At 32.0% G+C, this 12,605-nt stretch overlaps 1 protein-coding gene across 8 annotated transcripts in view; it reads left to right on the top strand.

The window, feature by feature from the left end:
* The window catches only part of EPHA7 (EPH receptor A7), a 176,479-nt gene that overhangs the window by 155,086 nt on the left and 8,788 nt on the right, over positions 1-12,605 (top strand). For 3 of the 8 annotated variants that reach the window (XM_069487323.1, XM_069487321.1, XM_069487325.1), the window contains exons 10-14: positions 2,183-2,308; positions 3,324-3,509; positions 4,094-4,155; positions 5,556-5,765; positions 6,641-6,790. In XM_069487323.1, coding sequence (XP_069343424.1) covers positions 2,183-2,308; positions 3,324-3,509; positions 4,094-4,155; positions 5,556-5,765; positions 6,641-6,790 — 734 coding nt within the window. Of the gene's footprint in view, positions 1-865; positions 1,710-2,182; positions 2,309-3,323; positions 3,510-4,093; positions 4,156-5,555; positions 5,830-6,640; positions 6,791-12,605 lie in introns of those variants that run through there. The other 5 variants (XM_069487324.1, XM_069487322.1, XM_069487327.1 and 2 more) reach the window with 3 other exon arrangements.

The following is a 12,605-nucleotide window of genomic DNA, read 5'->3' as shown; positions in this document are numbered from 1 at the left end:
AGAAATTATGTCAATATTTTCCTTATTTTAAAACATCTGTTTTTAAATGAATAATGAAAAAATAAAGTGCACTTGACATATGCTATCCTGGTAAATGCTTGATGTTTTCGAATAACTCTTTTTCCAAGGATATCTTTTCTTGTCATTTGATGGGAACCAGGCATTTTATTTGATTTTATGACTATCTAAAATACATAGAGTATAGCACTATGGTCACCAGCTATTTACAAGTTGGTGTCCTTTTATTCGTTTGGTACACGGACAATTTTCCGAGGTGCTAAGACACCAGATTGAATTTTTACAGAAACTTGAAAGCAACCATTTAACTAGCTTTTAGAGCACTGAATTTAATAGAATGTCCAGTCATTTGTATCAGGTGCCCGCAACTCTCCATGGCCCCAAGTGCTACAGTTAAAGACATAAACACAATGGAGGAGTTTAGTGAAGCAATTCCAATTTACATTTTGTTTCCTCCTACCATTTCTTCTAACAATATCTTCAAATACAAGCTGGGCAGTATTTCATGTTTTTATGCCAAAATAGCTCTGGCCTGTCAAAATGTTTTATGACAGCTTGAATAAAGAACCATCAGAGACCGTTTGAGATGCAGAAGGTTACCTCCAATCTAGCTCCCTTATCAAAACAAACAAACAAAAAAAAAAAAGAAAGAAAGAGAGAGAGAATTAAAAGGGAGAAGATGGCTCATTCTCCATCTGCCTGCCAATCTAGGAGGTTAACCTATTGTTTTCTTCCCTTCTCTCTTTTTCTCTTTCCCCCCCTCTTCCCTGTACTCCTTATTCTCTCTTTTCTCCTTCTATCCCCTCTCTCTTTTCTTCGTGTTGTTTTTTTTTTTTTTCATGTTCAGCTTTAGTAACAAATGAGCATCTGTCAGTTTTATAAACTGCAACAATAATTGTTTAAGACAATCAATTTTGGATAAACAATCAACTTCAGCAGAATAAATCAAGATTTTTAAATCCCATTTTCCTTTATACATTCTGCTTCTTTTTGTTATGTGTTTATTTTTTAAATATAATTTTAATTTAATGTGATGACATAAGCACAGTTAGGCTGCAGTGTAATATATAAAGAAATATATTGTTCTGCAAATAGTAAGATTTGATGAAAAGATTGTTCAGTGGCTTTGTTAAAACAATAAAGTTTTTTTTTGAGGATATAGTGTAATTTTTTTCATTGCATTAATATAACCAAATATATGCCTATCTATCTTATCTTTGTCTTTAACCAAATGATTAGATTTGGAATACATTATTGTAATTGAATTTGATTTAAAGTTAACATAGCATTATCTGTTACCTGCATGCTTCTGGGTGCATTTTAAGATTTTAACTTTTAAGATGATTCTATATGTTGTTTGCATTTTAACTACCTTTTGTAAGGCATTTTGGCTACCTCCTCATAGCAGTTAAGATCTTCCAGAGCCTTATAATTGAAAGTTCATATAAACCATTCCTCTTTCAAATCGCTGTCATACTTGGTTAACAAATCCCAGGAATATTGTAAATTTTCTAACTTTTCTCTGCACTTTGTACATCTGGCTTCTATTGCCCTTCAAGGTGAAGAAGAAACTATGTCTTTAGAAGATTTCTCTTTGATTCTGTGATAGCAGTCCCTCACATCTTGTATTAATTTTATGTATATGTCAACAGTGGTTGGTCTTTAAAAAAATAAATCAAAAGAATAAGTAAGATGTCTAAATGTTTTTAATATTGCTGTCAGTGTAGTAGGCTACCTGTAAATGAAATGTCTTCTTTCCCCAGTGTATTAATTTGATTGATTGACTGACTGATAGATTTACAAATGTGTTTCCAAGTCCATTACAAACCTCCATATGGCTTGAACTATGCCACGATAGCAGTGAATTTAATTAAACCTCCAGTCTGATAGGCTTGTCAGAAATTTTGGTGGATGTCTTTTGTTGATTTACTGGAAAAGCAATTCAGTTAGTAACCTATGTTATGGATCCTATGTTACCTATAGAAGCTTGCAGATAATACCTATACGCCAGCAGACTGAAGTAGTCTGTTAAAACTACTGTGAATCAGGTGATGTGGAAGCAAGTTCACTGTTCCAAGGAGCACTCTGCATAATGAAATTCCTGGGCTGACTGCACAATAAGTGCTTTGCTTCATCACAGTCATGCTTTCTTACATCATTACAGTTAAATTTCCAGGCACCAAAACCTACATTGACCCTGAAACCTATGAGGACCCAAATAGAGCTGTCCATCAATTCGCCAAGGAGCTAGATGCCTCCTGTATTAAAATTGAGCGTGTGATTGGTGCAGGTAAGGCTATTGTAGCTTCCTTGTTCAGCTGTTCCATTTAGCCAAGATCGAAAGTCATACATCATAATGACAGGCAAATAATTATCCCTCAAGTATAGAACTTTTGCATTTACCTGAACTGTTGGAAGCAGTGAGGCTGTGCTTGTTTATGAAATCGTAAGGAAAAAAGTAAAAAAAAAAAAGCATATGGCACAGTGGATCTGTATATATTTTGCTTTCTGTTGGATTTTTAAGATATTGTTCTATTACAAGCTATTTCATAATAACTCTGGCCTGTTAAAGAAATGATTTACTATTTTTAAAAAATCTGAATTTTCCTGATTTTTGCTATACTATACATTTCCTTTTACATGATTTACTATCCTCTTCTAAATCTTTCATTGTTATCTTTTTTGTTTTTATAGGTATTAGCCATTGTCCTATTTAAATCCATGTAGAAAATTAACATGTATGCATTATTTAAAGGCAATTTTATTTTCTATGTGCATATATTTTCATAATAATTATACATTTCTGAACCTAATTCTCTTAAATCTAGCAGACATACTGCATATACAGTTCAGAATTTTAAATCTTTAATAAATATTTAATTCTTAAACTTTAAAAGCAATAGCAATGGTTAGAATGTGCTAATGTGCCCTTATGCTTTAGTAGGAAGTATGGGTTATACAGCATAAGTCAAATCTAAATGTTGACTCTGAAACAGTGTTTGTTAGTCCAATTGAAAAAGAGTAGCCTGTTTAACAGATGGTTTAGGAAAGCTTAACTTCCATGAATGAGCTAAACTGTATGTTCAAGTTTTAATTTCATTTATGCCATTATTTTCATAAACAACTTTTGTGTCTAGGAAATAGAATCACCCATCTATGATAATGTGTTCAGTATGACTTAGAGAGCTCTGCCAAGTATTTATGAAAATACTTTTAAAAAATTCTTTTAAAGAATTTAATTCATTTACTTTGAGAAAGGAAATATTTCAGACATTAAAATACACCTACTTGTTCTGTTACTTCAGGAGAATTTGGAGAAGTCTGCAGTGGTCGTTTGAAACTTCCAGGAAAAAGAGATGTTGCCGTAGCCATAAAAACCCTGAAAGTTGGTTACACAGAAAAACAAAGGAGAGATTTTTTATGCGAAGCAAGCATCATGGGGCAGTTTGATCACCCAAATGTTGTCCATTTGGAAGGGGTTGTTACCAGAGGTAGATATTGGTTATGTCTTTCATTTACCAAACAGGCTGAGTGTCAGAAATTAGTATTATTGTATACATAATAAAACAACCAAATTGTGACCATTATTCATAGTCTAAATGAATGCTTTTTCTTGGTACATAACTAATTAAAACAATTACTCTTTTATGCTATCATCTCAAGAAATAAACTGGAGAAAATGAATGTAGGATTAGAGTTTCAGAATAAATCTGATAGGATACGTGGAATGAGTGATAAAGTTTTTATTTAGCTTCAAAAGCCATGATGATACAGTTTAATCTTTATATTTTATGTAAAGTGTCATTTTCTCTGAGTTTTACTCACGAAACAGGAGTCAGAAGAAAACATTAACTTTTATTTGTAGGATTTAATCTTAAGAGTCATAACCATGTTCCAAACAGATATTTAAACTTTTTGAGCTTAGGAGCAGCACTAGAAACATTAGAAAGACTCCTATCTCACCCATTCACTCTTTTAGAAGAGCATTATTTGTTTTATTGGGGATGAGAGAGGAAATAACCCTGAAGTTAAGGTTATAGCTTCTGAAACAATATATATGTTTTTTTAATTTTAGGGAAACCAGTCATGATTGTAATAGAATTCATGGAAAATGGAGCGTTAGATGCTTTTCTTAGGGTAAGTATTAGAATTATCAGAATTATTTTCTCATTCTAAATATGCTATATGTGTTACCAATATAAGTTTATGAATTTTTTTTTTCTTTTTTTTTTGCAATGTAAAATGTACGTTGTAAACTGTAAGAGGTCAGAAAATTGTCTTTGAAAATCAGGTCAATAATCAGAATTCTAGACTGGATTAAACTAGAATCTTCTGAGCATTTATGTGACACAATGTTAAAAAAATGATTCCATTAATATTATCACCTGAAATATAGAGGACACCCGAAGCCCTGTAATTTATACACATTGTAAAACAACATATACAATCATAAATGAAATATAGAAGTAATGCAGGGAAGACTAAAAAGAGAGATAACCATTTGATGTTGACACTATGATCCCAACTCTGCAGTGTAAAAAGCCATTTCTATTATATTGTTATGTGAACACCAAGCATAAAATGTATGATTATTATCACTACTTTTAAATTAATAGTATGTGATTTTTGTAAATGAATGAATCCTAAATGTATAAACATAAATAGTTTTACTCTCAGAGACATTTTACCTAAGACTATGAACACACATTAACATTTTTCCAAATGGCAAAGATAAATAATCTAAAGAATCAGAGAACATGCCAAGTTGTTTTACGTGATCTAGAATTACAAATTCAACCCAGATTTATAAGCAGAGGATTTAGAGAAACTTTCATTTCTGCATCATTATGACATAAGCATCACCTAGGAACTTCATCAACTCAAACCAGCATCATGCAGCATGTTTGTATTCAATTGGAAAGATCCGTGAGTTAAAAATGTCTTAGAGAATCTTTGTTGCATGTAATGTTCCTACCAGTAGAAAATTAAAAAAAAAAAAAAATGAAATGACAACAAAATCAGCTACTATAATCATTTTCTACTTCTTAGTTTCTCTAGTTTCTCTTTTTGACTTACATATTTTCTCTTTTCCCTTTTTTTAGCATTTACAGAAAAAAAATCTTACTATACGCGAGTTAATTCCCTTATATATTTTTATATTATTTATATAAAATTTTTGGCATGTGGGGAAAGCACTTAGCTGGTCAGGGGTAATATTTTTGGATATTCCATTACCAAACTTTGACTTAAAAGTCAGTCTATACTTTTGGACTTGAATAATCTCAAACTATTGTTAATTAATAGTAAAATAATAAATTATTATAAATAACTAAATGGTTACCAAAATTATATCTTATTTTGTTTCGCTACCAGTTAAATCAGCATGTTATGTGTTTTCAAAAGTATCTATGCTACATAGAAAATTTATTAACAATTCCTATTATACAATAGTATGACTAGTATACTGAAGTTTTTCATGGTGATTCATGTCCCTTTTCAGGTACAGTTAACTGGAATTTTATTTTGTCTTTCTGCAGAAACACGATGGACAATTTACAGTCATCCAGTTAGTAGGAATGCTGAGAGGAATTGCTGCTGGAATGAGATATTTGGCCGATATGGGATATGTTCACAGGGATCTTGCAGCTCGCAATATTCTTGTCAACAGCAATCTTGTTTGTAAAGTGTCAGATTTCGGCCTGTCCCGGGTTATAGAGGATGATCCAGAAGCTGTCTATACAACTACAGTAAGAAAACGCCTTTCACTGCACTTAATTCATATCCCTAAGATTTTCCTACCAAGAAAGCAGAGCTGATAGATGGAGAATCTGCAGTCTTCTGATTTCAAGATTTTTTTTTTTTAAGTACCGAAGTAGGCAAGAGAAGCTGCTTCTTTCTCTGCTGCACCCCTTTTAATAAAATGATTTGTTTTGTAAAATTTGGATTCAGCCAAAAGGCCGCACTTAAGGACCTAGGAGGCCATATGTGGCCTTAAGGCCACAGGTTCCCCACCCCTAAGTGATTGCTATTTTGTTTTTTGGGGGAAGGATATTTATTGTTTTTACAGTCTACACATAAGCTAAGAAGGAAAGTAATGATAAGAATGATACCATGCTTACCTTATGTTGAGATGTTCATATAAATATTATAGAGTTACCTATAGCAACATCTAGTTACTAACACTCTTATTTGTAGCAGAAAAATATGACCACACTTTAAACAGAGATTTAAAAGAATATTAACTATGCTAATTCCTATACCTTTTATGAGATTAGAACAGAGGAAAATATGTGAGGATTTATTTAAATACCCCATATTTCATTCCATTTTACTAGTAATTTAGCCTAATTTGTCACTGTCTTTTCAATAGACTCTTGCCCTAAGACCACACAAGGCCCATTAAATTGAGTTGCCTTGTAAACTTGAAATGAGAAAACTTGTAATGGGATTCTAAAAAACCGATTAGTAACTTTAAATACATTTAGAGAGCAAGATGGATAGTCCTGATGCTGCCGAACTGCCAAATAAAAATACAAATATTTAACTGTTGCTTTAAGATATTGCCTTAAATGATTTATAAGTTGTTATACATATTTAAAATGTCAATTTCTTTTTATAACAGGGTGGAAAAATTCCAGTAAGATGGACAGCACCTGAAGCCATCCAATACCGGAAATTCACATCAGCCAGTGATGTATGGAGCTATGGAATAGTCATGTGGGAAGTTATGTCTTATGGAGAAAGACCTTATTGGGACATGTCAAATCAAGATGTAGGTGTTACATTGTTTAAACAAAAAGTATTTAATACACTAATATGAATTATTGGAACACATAGCTAACGGCCCTTTAAGAACAAATTTTTATAGAATTACAAAAAGTAAGGTTTTCCACAATTATTAACATAAATTACCACAGTCATTACCATAAATTAGTGGTTCTATTAATTTTATTATTTTTGTTTCATTCTAAAGAAGTACTTTTTCCATTTTTATTTAAATTCTGTGGACATGATAGAAGCCTATAAAGGATAGTTCCCCTTCCGTAAGGATAAGAATACTGTCCTTGTACAGCTGCAGTGGGAGAGTAAAAGAATCATTTGTGGAGAGGAGGGATAGGAAAGTTGTGTTTTCTTTTGTCTTTGAAGCTTATCTTTCTTTTTCTTTTAAGCTTTCTCAGAAAATCTGCTTAAATCATCTATTGTTGCTTGGTTTAATTAACTTTTAATTTCATGGGACAGTCTAGATTTTATGATCAATATCTGTAAATGTTTCATAGTGATATTTTAGAATGTAATCTCAGTGGACACATCCTTGAAAATTCCTAAAAAAGGGGGGGGGGGGCGCTTACTAAATGACTAAATGTGTATACTCTGTTGTCATGAGGGCATACTAAAACATAAAACATACTGTTTTCCTTTGAGAAAAGAAGCTGATGACAGTCTATTTTGGGGGTATACGTCTCACACCAAGAGACCATTTTTAAAACAATGTAGCATAAGCATAAGCACAAGTGAATACTTGTTTTATTAGATTGAATTTTATAAAATTACCATTTTTTAGGTCAAGAACTTGCAAATATTGACAGATTCATATAGTTCAACCTATTGAAAATATGAGTGACATTTAGATAAATGTAGAGCAAGTATGACATCTAGGAAGGTACCCTGGATTATACTAGAAATCTGGAGAATACCTTGGTTCGGTAGCTGATAAAAAAGTTCTCCAAAAGAGTATACTGGAAAGTCCAGAAGCAAAGGTTTAGCCAGCTGTATGGAGACGATAAATTGGACTCACTTTCCCATAACAGAAATGCAGTACACTTGTAATTAGAAATGAAGATTAGGTCTGGGTGAATTGATGAAAGGTTTTTTTGAAGGAGTTTAGAAATGGTATTAATGCAAGTTCTTGGAGAGTAAAGAATAAATAATGCTTAAGAAAAGTCTACATTATCATTTAGAAAAAGGATGTGACTAGCAAACTGGTATGGAGTAGTTAACTCTTGAGGTATTATAACAGGGACAGCAACAGAAGCTGACTACAGTTACAAATGAGTTATTTTTCAAAAAGAGATTTTGCAAATTGTTATATTAAATCGGTATCTGTTATTAATTTTACAATTGTTTGTATCAATTTCCTATGTGTCTTAAAACTTGTAAATAGTTATTTTTAGATAACTAAAGTAAGACTTCATATGTTATTGGTAAGGTTATTTTTGGTACATTTACCTACAAATTTCCGCATTAATTGAAAAGTTCACAGCCTGAACAGGGGTAAGTTTTAAATCAGTTAAATCTTTTGATTTTTGAATTGGATAAGGACATGAAACTTTTGCATTTGCTTTTTTGTTTTTGGTTTTCAAAGACAAAAGTCTAAATGATGAATCCGTTTGGCAGAGGCAAAGTTGTTAATATTTGACAGGGCTCAGTGTCAAAGATTTCATGGACTGTCAAAATGTGGGCAAACAAATCCTTGGGGCAGAGAAAGAGAAATATTTACATTCCCTAGACACTCCATGGAGTTTCATTTCTTTTGACACCTTCCTTCTGTACTAGATTCAAACATAAAGGAACTGACGGAGATGACTTAAATTCAAAGTTCACTTCACTTCCCAAAATAAATAATGGAAATGGTTAAGAAGAAAAAAAATTATCCAATTTTAATTTTTAAAATTTCCTAAGTATTGTTTCTTTGTTTTTCTTGAAAATGAAGTCATAAATATAGAATTACTATACCAAGGATTAATAAATATTTTTATTGATCAAATGAAATTATTTCTACAGTGAGGTTTAGTTCTGACCTATTAAGAAAATATTTATCTCCATCTTTTTTTTTATTTTGAAGGTCTGAATTAATTAACAAATTTGGACAGATTTATATAGTAGTAAGAGGTTACCTACATAGCTCAGTTTATCTAGTGAAATTGATATTAACATTCTTCTTATTGTGCCATATTTGTTATTTTATAATTATGTTGTTCAAGTGCTATTTGACCAATTATGTTAAATTTTCAATTGCAAATGGAGAAAAATTGGATAATTTAAGATAATGAATTCCATTCTGGGATAAATTTTCTAGATAAATGCTTTTTTACTTGCAGTCTCCGGTAGGAGTTCATGGAGAGACTTAAGGAATCTGTGAACCCCCCCGATACATGAGGGAACCCCTTTGTATTTGCAAATATATTGTATTTTTCTGGGAAGGTTACCTTCATCAGATTTTCAGATGTATCCACTTTTTAAAAATTAGTCTAGATGGCTTTATTGAATGAACCAATTCACTTTACATTGTTTAAATTTCGCTGCTAGGAATTTGTCAAGGATTTTAGAAAGCCCTCAAATTTCAAATGCCTCAGATTTTAAAAGGACTTTTCATAAGACACCATGAAAACAAGGTGTAAATCAATGGGTACGTTTCTAAGCAAGTCCACAAAATTCCAGGCTGAATAGTGAATAACGTGAGGTTTTTATAATCTGAAGAAATAAAAAAGGGATGGTGTGGAAGTCAATGAGTGAGATAGTTGTCAGAAGGCTTTAGTTTCACTCCAGACAAGGCAGTGAAAAAGAAAACCTTGGGAAAAGATAACATGTATGCTCATGACCAGACCCACACCCAAGTAAGTTATCACTTGATTAACACCTGAATGAGCATTCATTTGTATTTTCATGAGCCTATAATTTTCCTGAATTAAACTGCAAAGGAAGCAATTGGATTTAGTTATTTGCTATTAAAATCAAAAGGTTAAGCTTTCCAAATAAATTAACAACTTTCATTCTTCTGAAAAATCTGCAGATATTTAGCCCTTTATATTAAGGGCCTTTCACAGAAAATCTTTGTGTATGTAAACATAGTCAAACATGATAAATATTTTGGAAATTTAAAATATTCTCTTGGGTTTCACAGTAGTTGTCTTTTAATTGAATTTATATCTTGATAGTCCAAATAAAATTTTTAGTTTGAAATTATGAAATTTTGAAATTATTTACTATATAGATTTTATTTTTTCTGGTACTAATACTTAACAAAGTATTTTCTTTTTTTCTTACTTTAAGCTAGGCCAATAAATTGTTAATTTTACTAGTAGGTAGTCATAAGGATGATAAAATATTTAAGCTTCCATAAAGATAGGGGACATAAAGATAATTCCTTAAAGTCATCTATTAAAAGTCATTTAGGAGCTCTGAAGATATAATACACTTGTAATTAGATTTATTCTCAGCTAAATTGTGAGCCCTCAATTTTTCCTTTTAAAAGTTACCACTGATTTATGGCTTTGTATTTTTTCATATTAAGATAGAAACAGCCGGGCGCGGTGGCTCACGCCTGTAATCCTAGCACTCTGGGAGGCCGAGGTGGGCGGATCGTTTGAGCTCAGGAGTTCGAGACCAGCCTGAGCAAGAGCGAGACCCCATCTCTACTAAAAATAGAAAGAAATTATATGGACAGCTAAAACTATATATAGAAAAAATTAGCCGGGCATGGTGGCGCATGCCTGTAGTCCCAGATACTCGGGAGGCTGAGACAGGAGGATCCCTTGAGCTCAGGAGTTTGAGGTTGCTGTGAGCTAGGCTGACGCCACGGCACTCACTCTAGCCTGGGCAACAGAGAGAGACTCTGTCTCAAAAAAAAAAAAAAAAAAGATAGAAACAAAAATGGGATGATTTTTTTTTTTTTTTTGTAAAACTTTATCATAATCCTATAAGTGGAATCCAACACATTTAATTGCATAAAATGTGGGTCACATTATTGTGAGGCTAATGAAATGAAAATGAGCATTGAGCAGAGAACAGAAGCTGATCACGTTATATCCCATTTTGAGTTATTATAGGCCCATTATAATGGGGTCTTTCCATGCTCCTTTTTCTCTTAATTACAATGGTCATACGGTAATAACATGGAACTACTTTTCAGCAAGTAACTTTTGTTTTTATTACAATGTTTTACTTGACAGCATGTGCCAAAGAAGTCATCCTTTGTGTGTCCCATCAAGATCTTTTGAAAAATGTCATTTACCCTAATCATTTCCTGTTCCTCTGGGAACTATCTAGATGTAGAATTGCTTATGAATACTTTTCTTTAATTTTTATTAAAATACTAAAGGCAGATCTGTGCCAGCAAATCAAAGGGGTTTCCAGTAATTTTATAAAGAGATGTTTTAAATGAACTTAGTGAATAATTACATAATGCTTTAAGACATAGAGGTTCAGCCATTTTACCTCTGTGCATTATTGTTTCCAAGCATATGTAACTATTTGCAGAAAATACTTTATATTTTCCTAATTGGAAATATAATGCAGTTCTTAACAGCATGGGCTCTGGTCAGATAGCCCAAGTCAAATTTTGTCTTCTCTACTAACAGCAACATGATATTGATTGGCCCTTTCCTTTATTATGTGTGCCTTAGATTATTTCTAGAATCAATATAATAACAATACTCATGTAATAAGGTTTTTATAATTCAAGTTTAAAACCATGTCAATCATATAGTAAGTATTTGATAAATATTTACTGTGATTATTAATTGTGTCTTTAACAGATAGGTTGTTCTTCTCTCAGGCTAATCAAATAAAAATTACAGAGGCTTAAGGTTCCATTTGTTCCCAAATCATCTCCTATTGGCTGGTTTATCCTCAAAAAGCACACCTTGGATTATGCCAAACTGCTCTATAAAGGCCAAAGAGTTCCCAGACAGTATCTTTAGAGTTCCTGTCAGTAGGAGTGTGAATATTAATGGGAATACTAGGTTCTCAAATTCCGTTCTTATTCCAGAACATGCATTATTTTAAATGTTATATTTTGATGGTATTTCTTTAAAAATTTGCAAACCACTATATCTTAGAACATAGCCTGATATTTCATTTTGTATTGAGATCAATGTTGTTTCTCTGCTATAAAAATAGGAATCATCAGATTTCTGTAATGCAATAGGACAACTACAGATGTTCATTAACTGTCAATCCTATAAGTAGTCATTTAATGGTACTGTATGTTGTTCATTGGCACAAAGACTTAAGAATATATTGTGTTCAAAGATAAAGAATCAATTGTAAATGTTATTGTGAAAGCTGGGAGTGCTATTGAAAAATGTTATGTCAGGAGGGCCATGATAAGATTTAGATTTATATTTTAAAAGACTATTTGGAGGGAAAGAAAAAAAGAAAGATCACTCTATCTTTCTGGACACCTGAAGATAAGCTATAAAGAGGGAAATAGATTAGGAGGTGATGGGAAATAATGAGAACTGAATTAATGTTCTGAGCATTCATGGAGTCCTGTCAAATCAGGAAGAACTGCATATGTTTACAAGCACCTTCAAATACAAGGAAAAACCACTCATTTTCTAATGAAAAATTCTCCTCTAATTGTTTATCGTATGGTAATTTTGAATATATAATGTTTTATTAATACAAATTATTGGTTTATTTATTCACAACTTGAACTACTATTTAAATCATTTAACTAAACTTCCCAGAGGTAAATTATTTTTGCTTTTATTGTTTAACATTTGGCACTTTTGAATCCAAGTACAGTGCTATTACTGGAATGTTGTACAAAGCCACATGAGATTCTTTGCGTTTATAACAGTTTT

This window comes from Eulemur rufifrons, chromosome 15, assembly GCF_041146395.1.
Source record: "Eulemur rufifrons isolate Redbay chromosome 15, OSU_ERuf_1, whole genome shotgun sequence".
In the NCBI taxonomy this organism is placed as follows: Eukaryota; Metazoa; Chordata; class Mammalia; order Primates; family Lemuridae; genus Eulemur; species Eulemur rufifrons.
The sequence above is the reverse complement of the archived record's forward strand: the minus strand, read 5'-3'. Positions and strand labels throughout refer to the sequence as shown.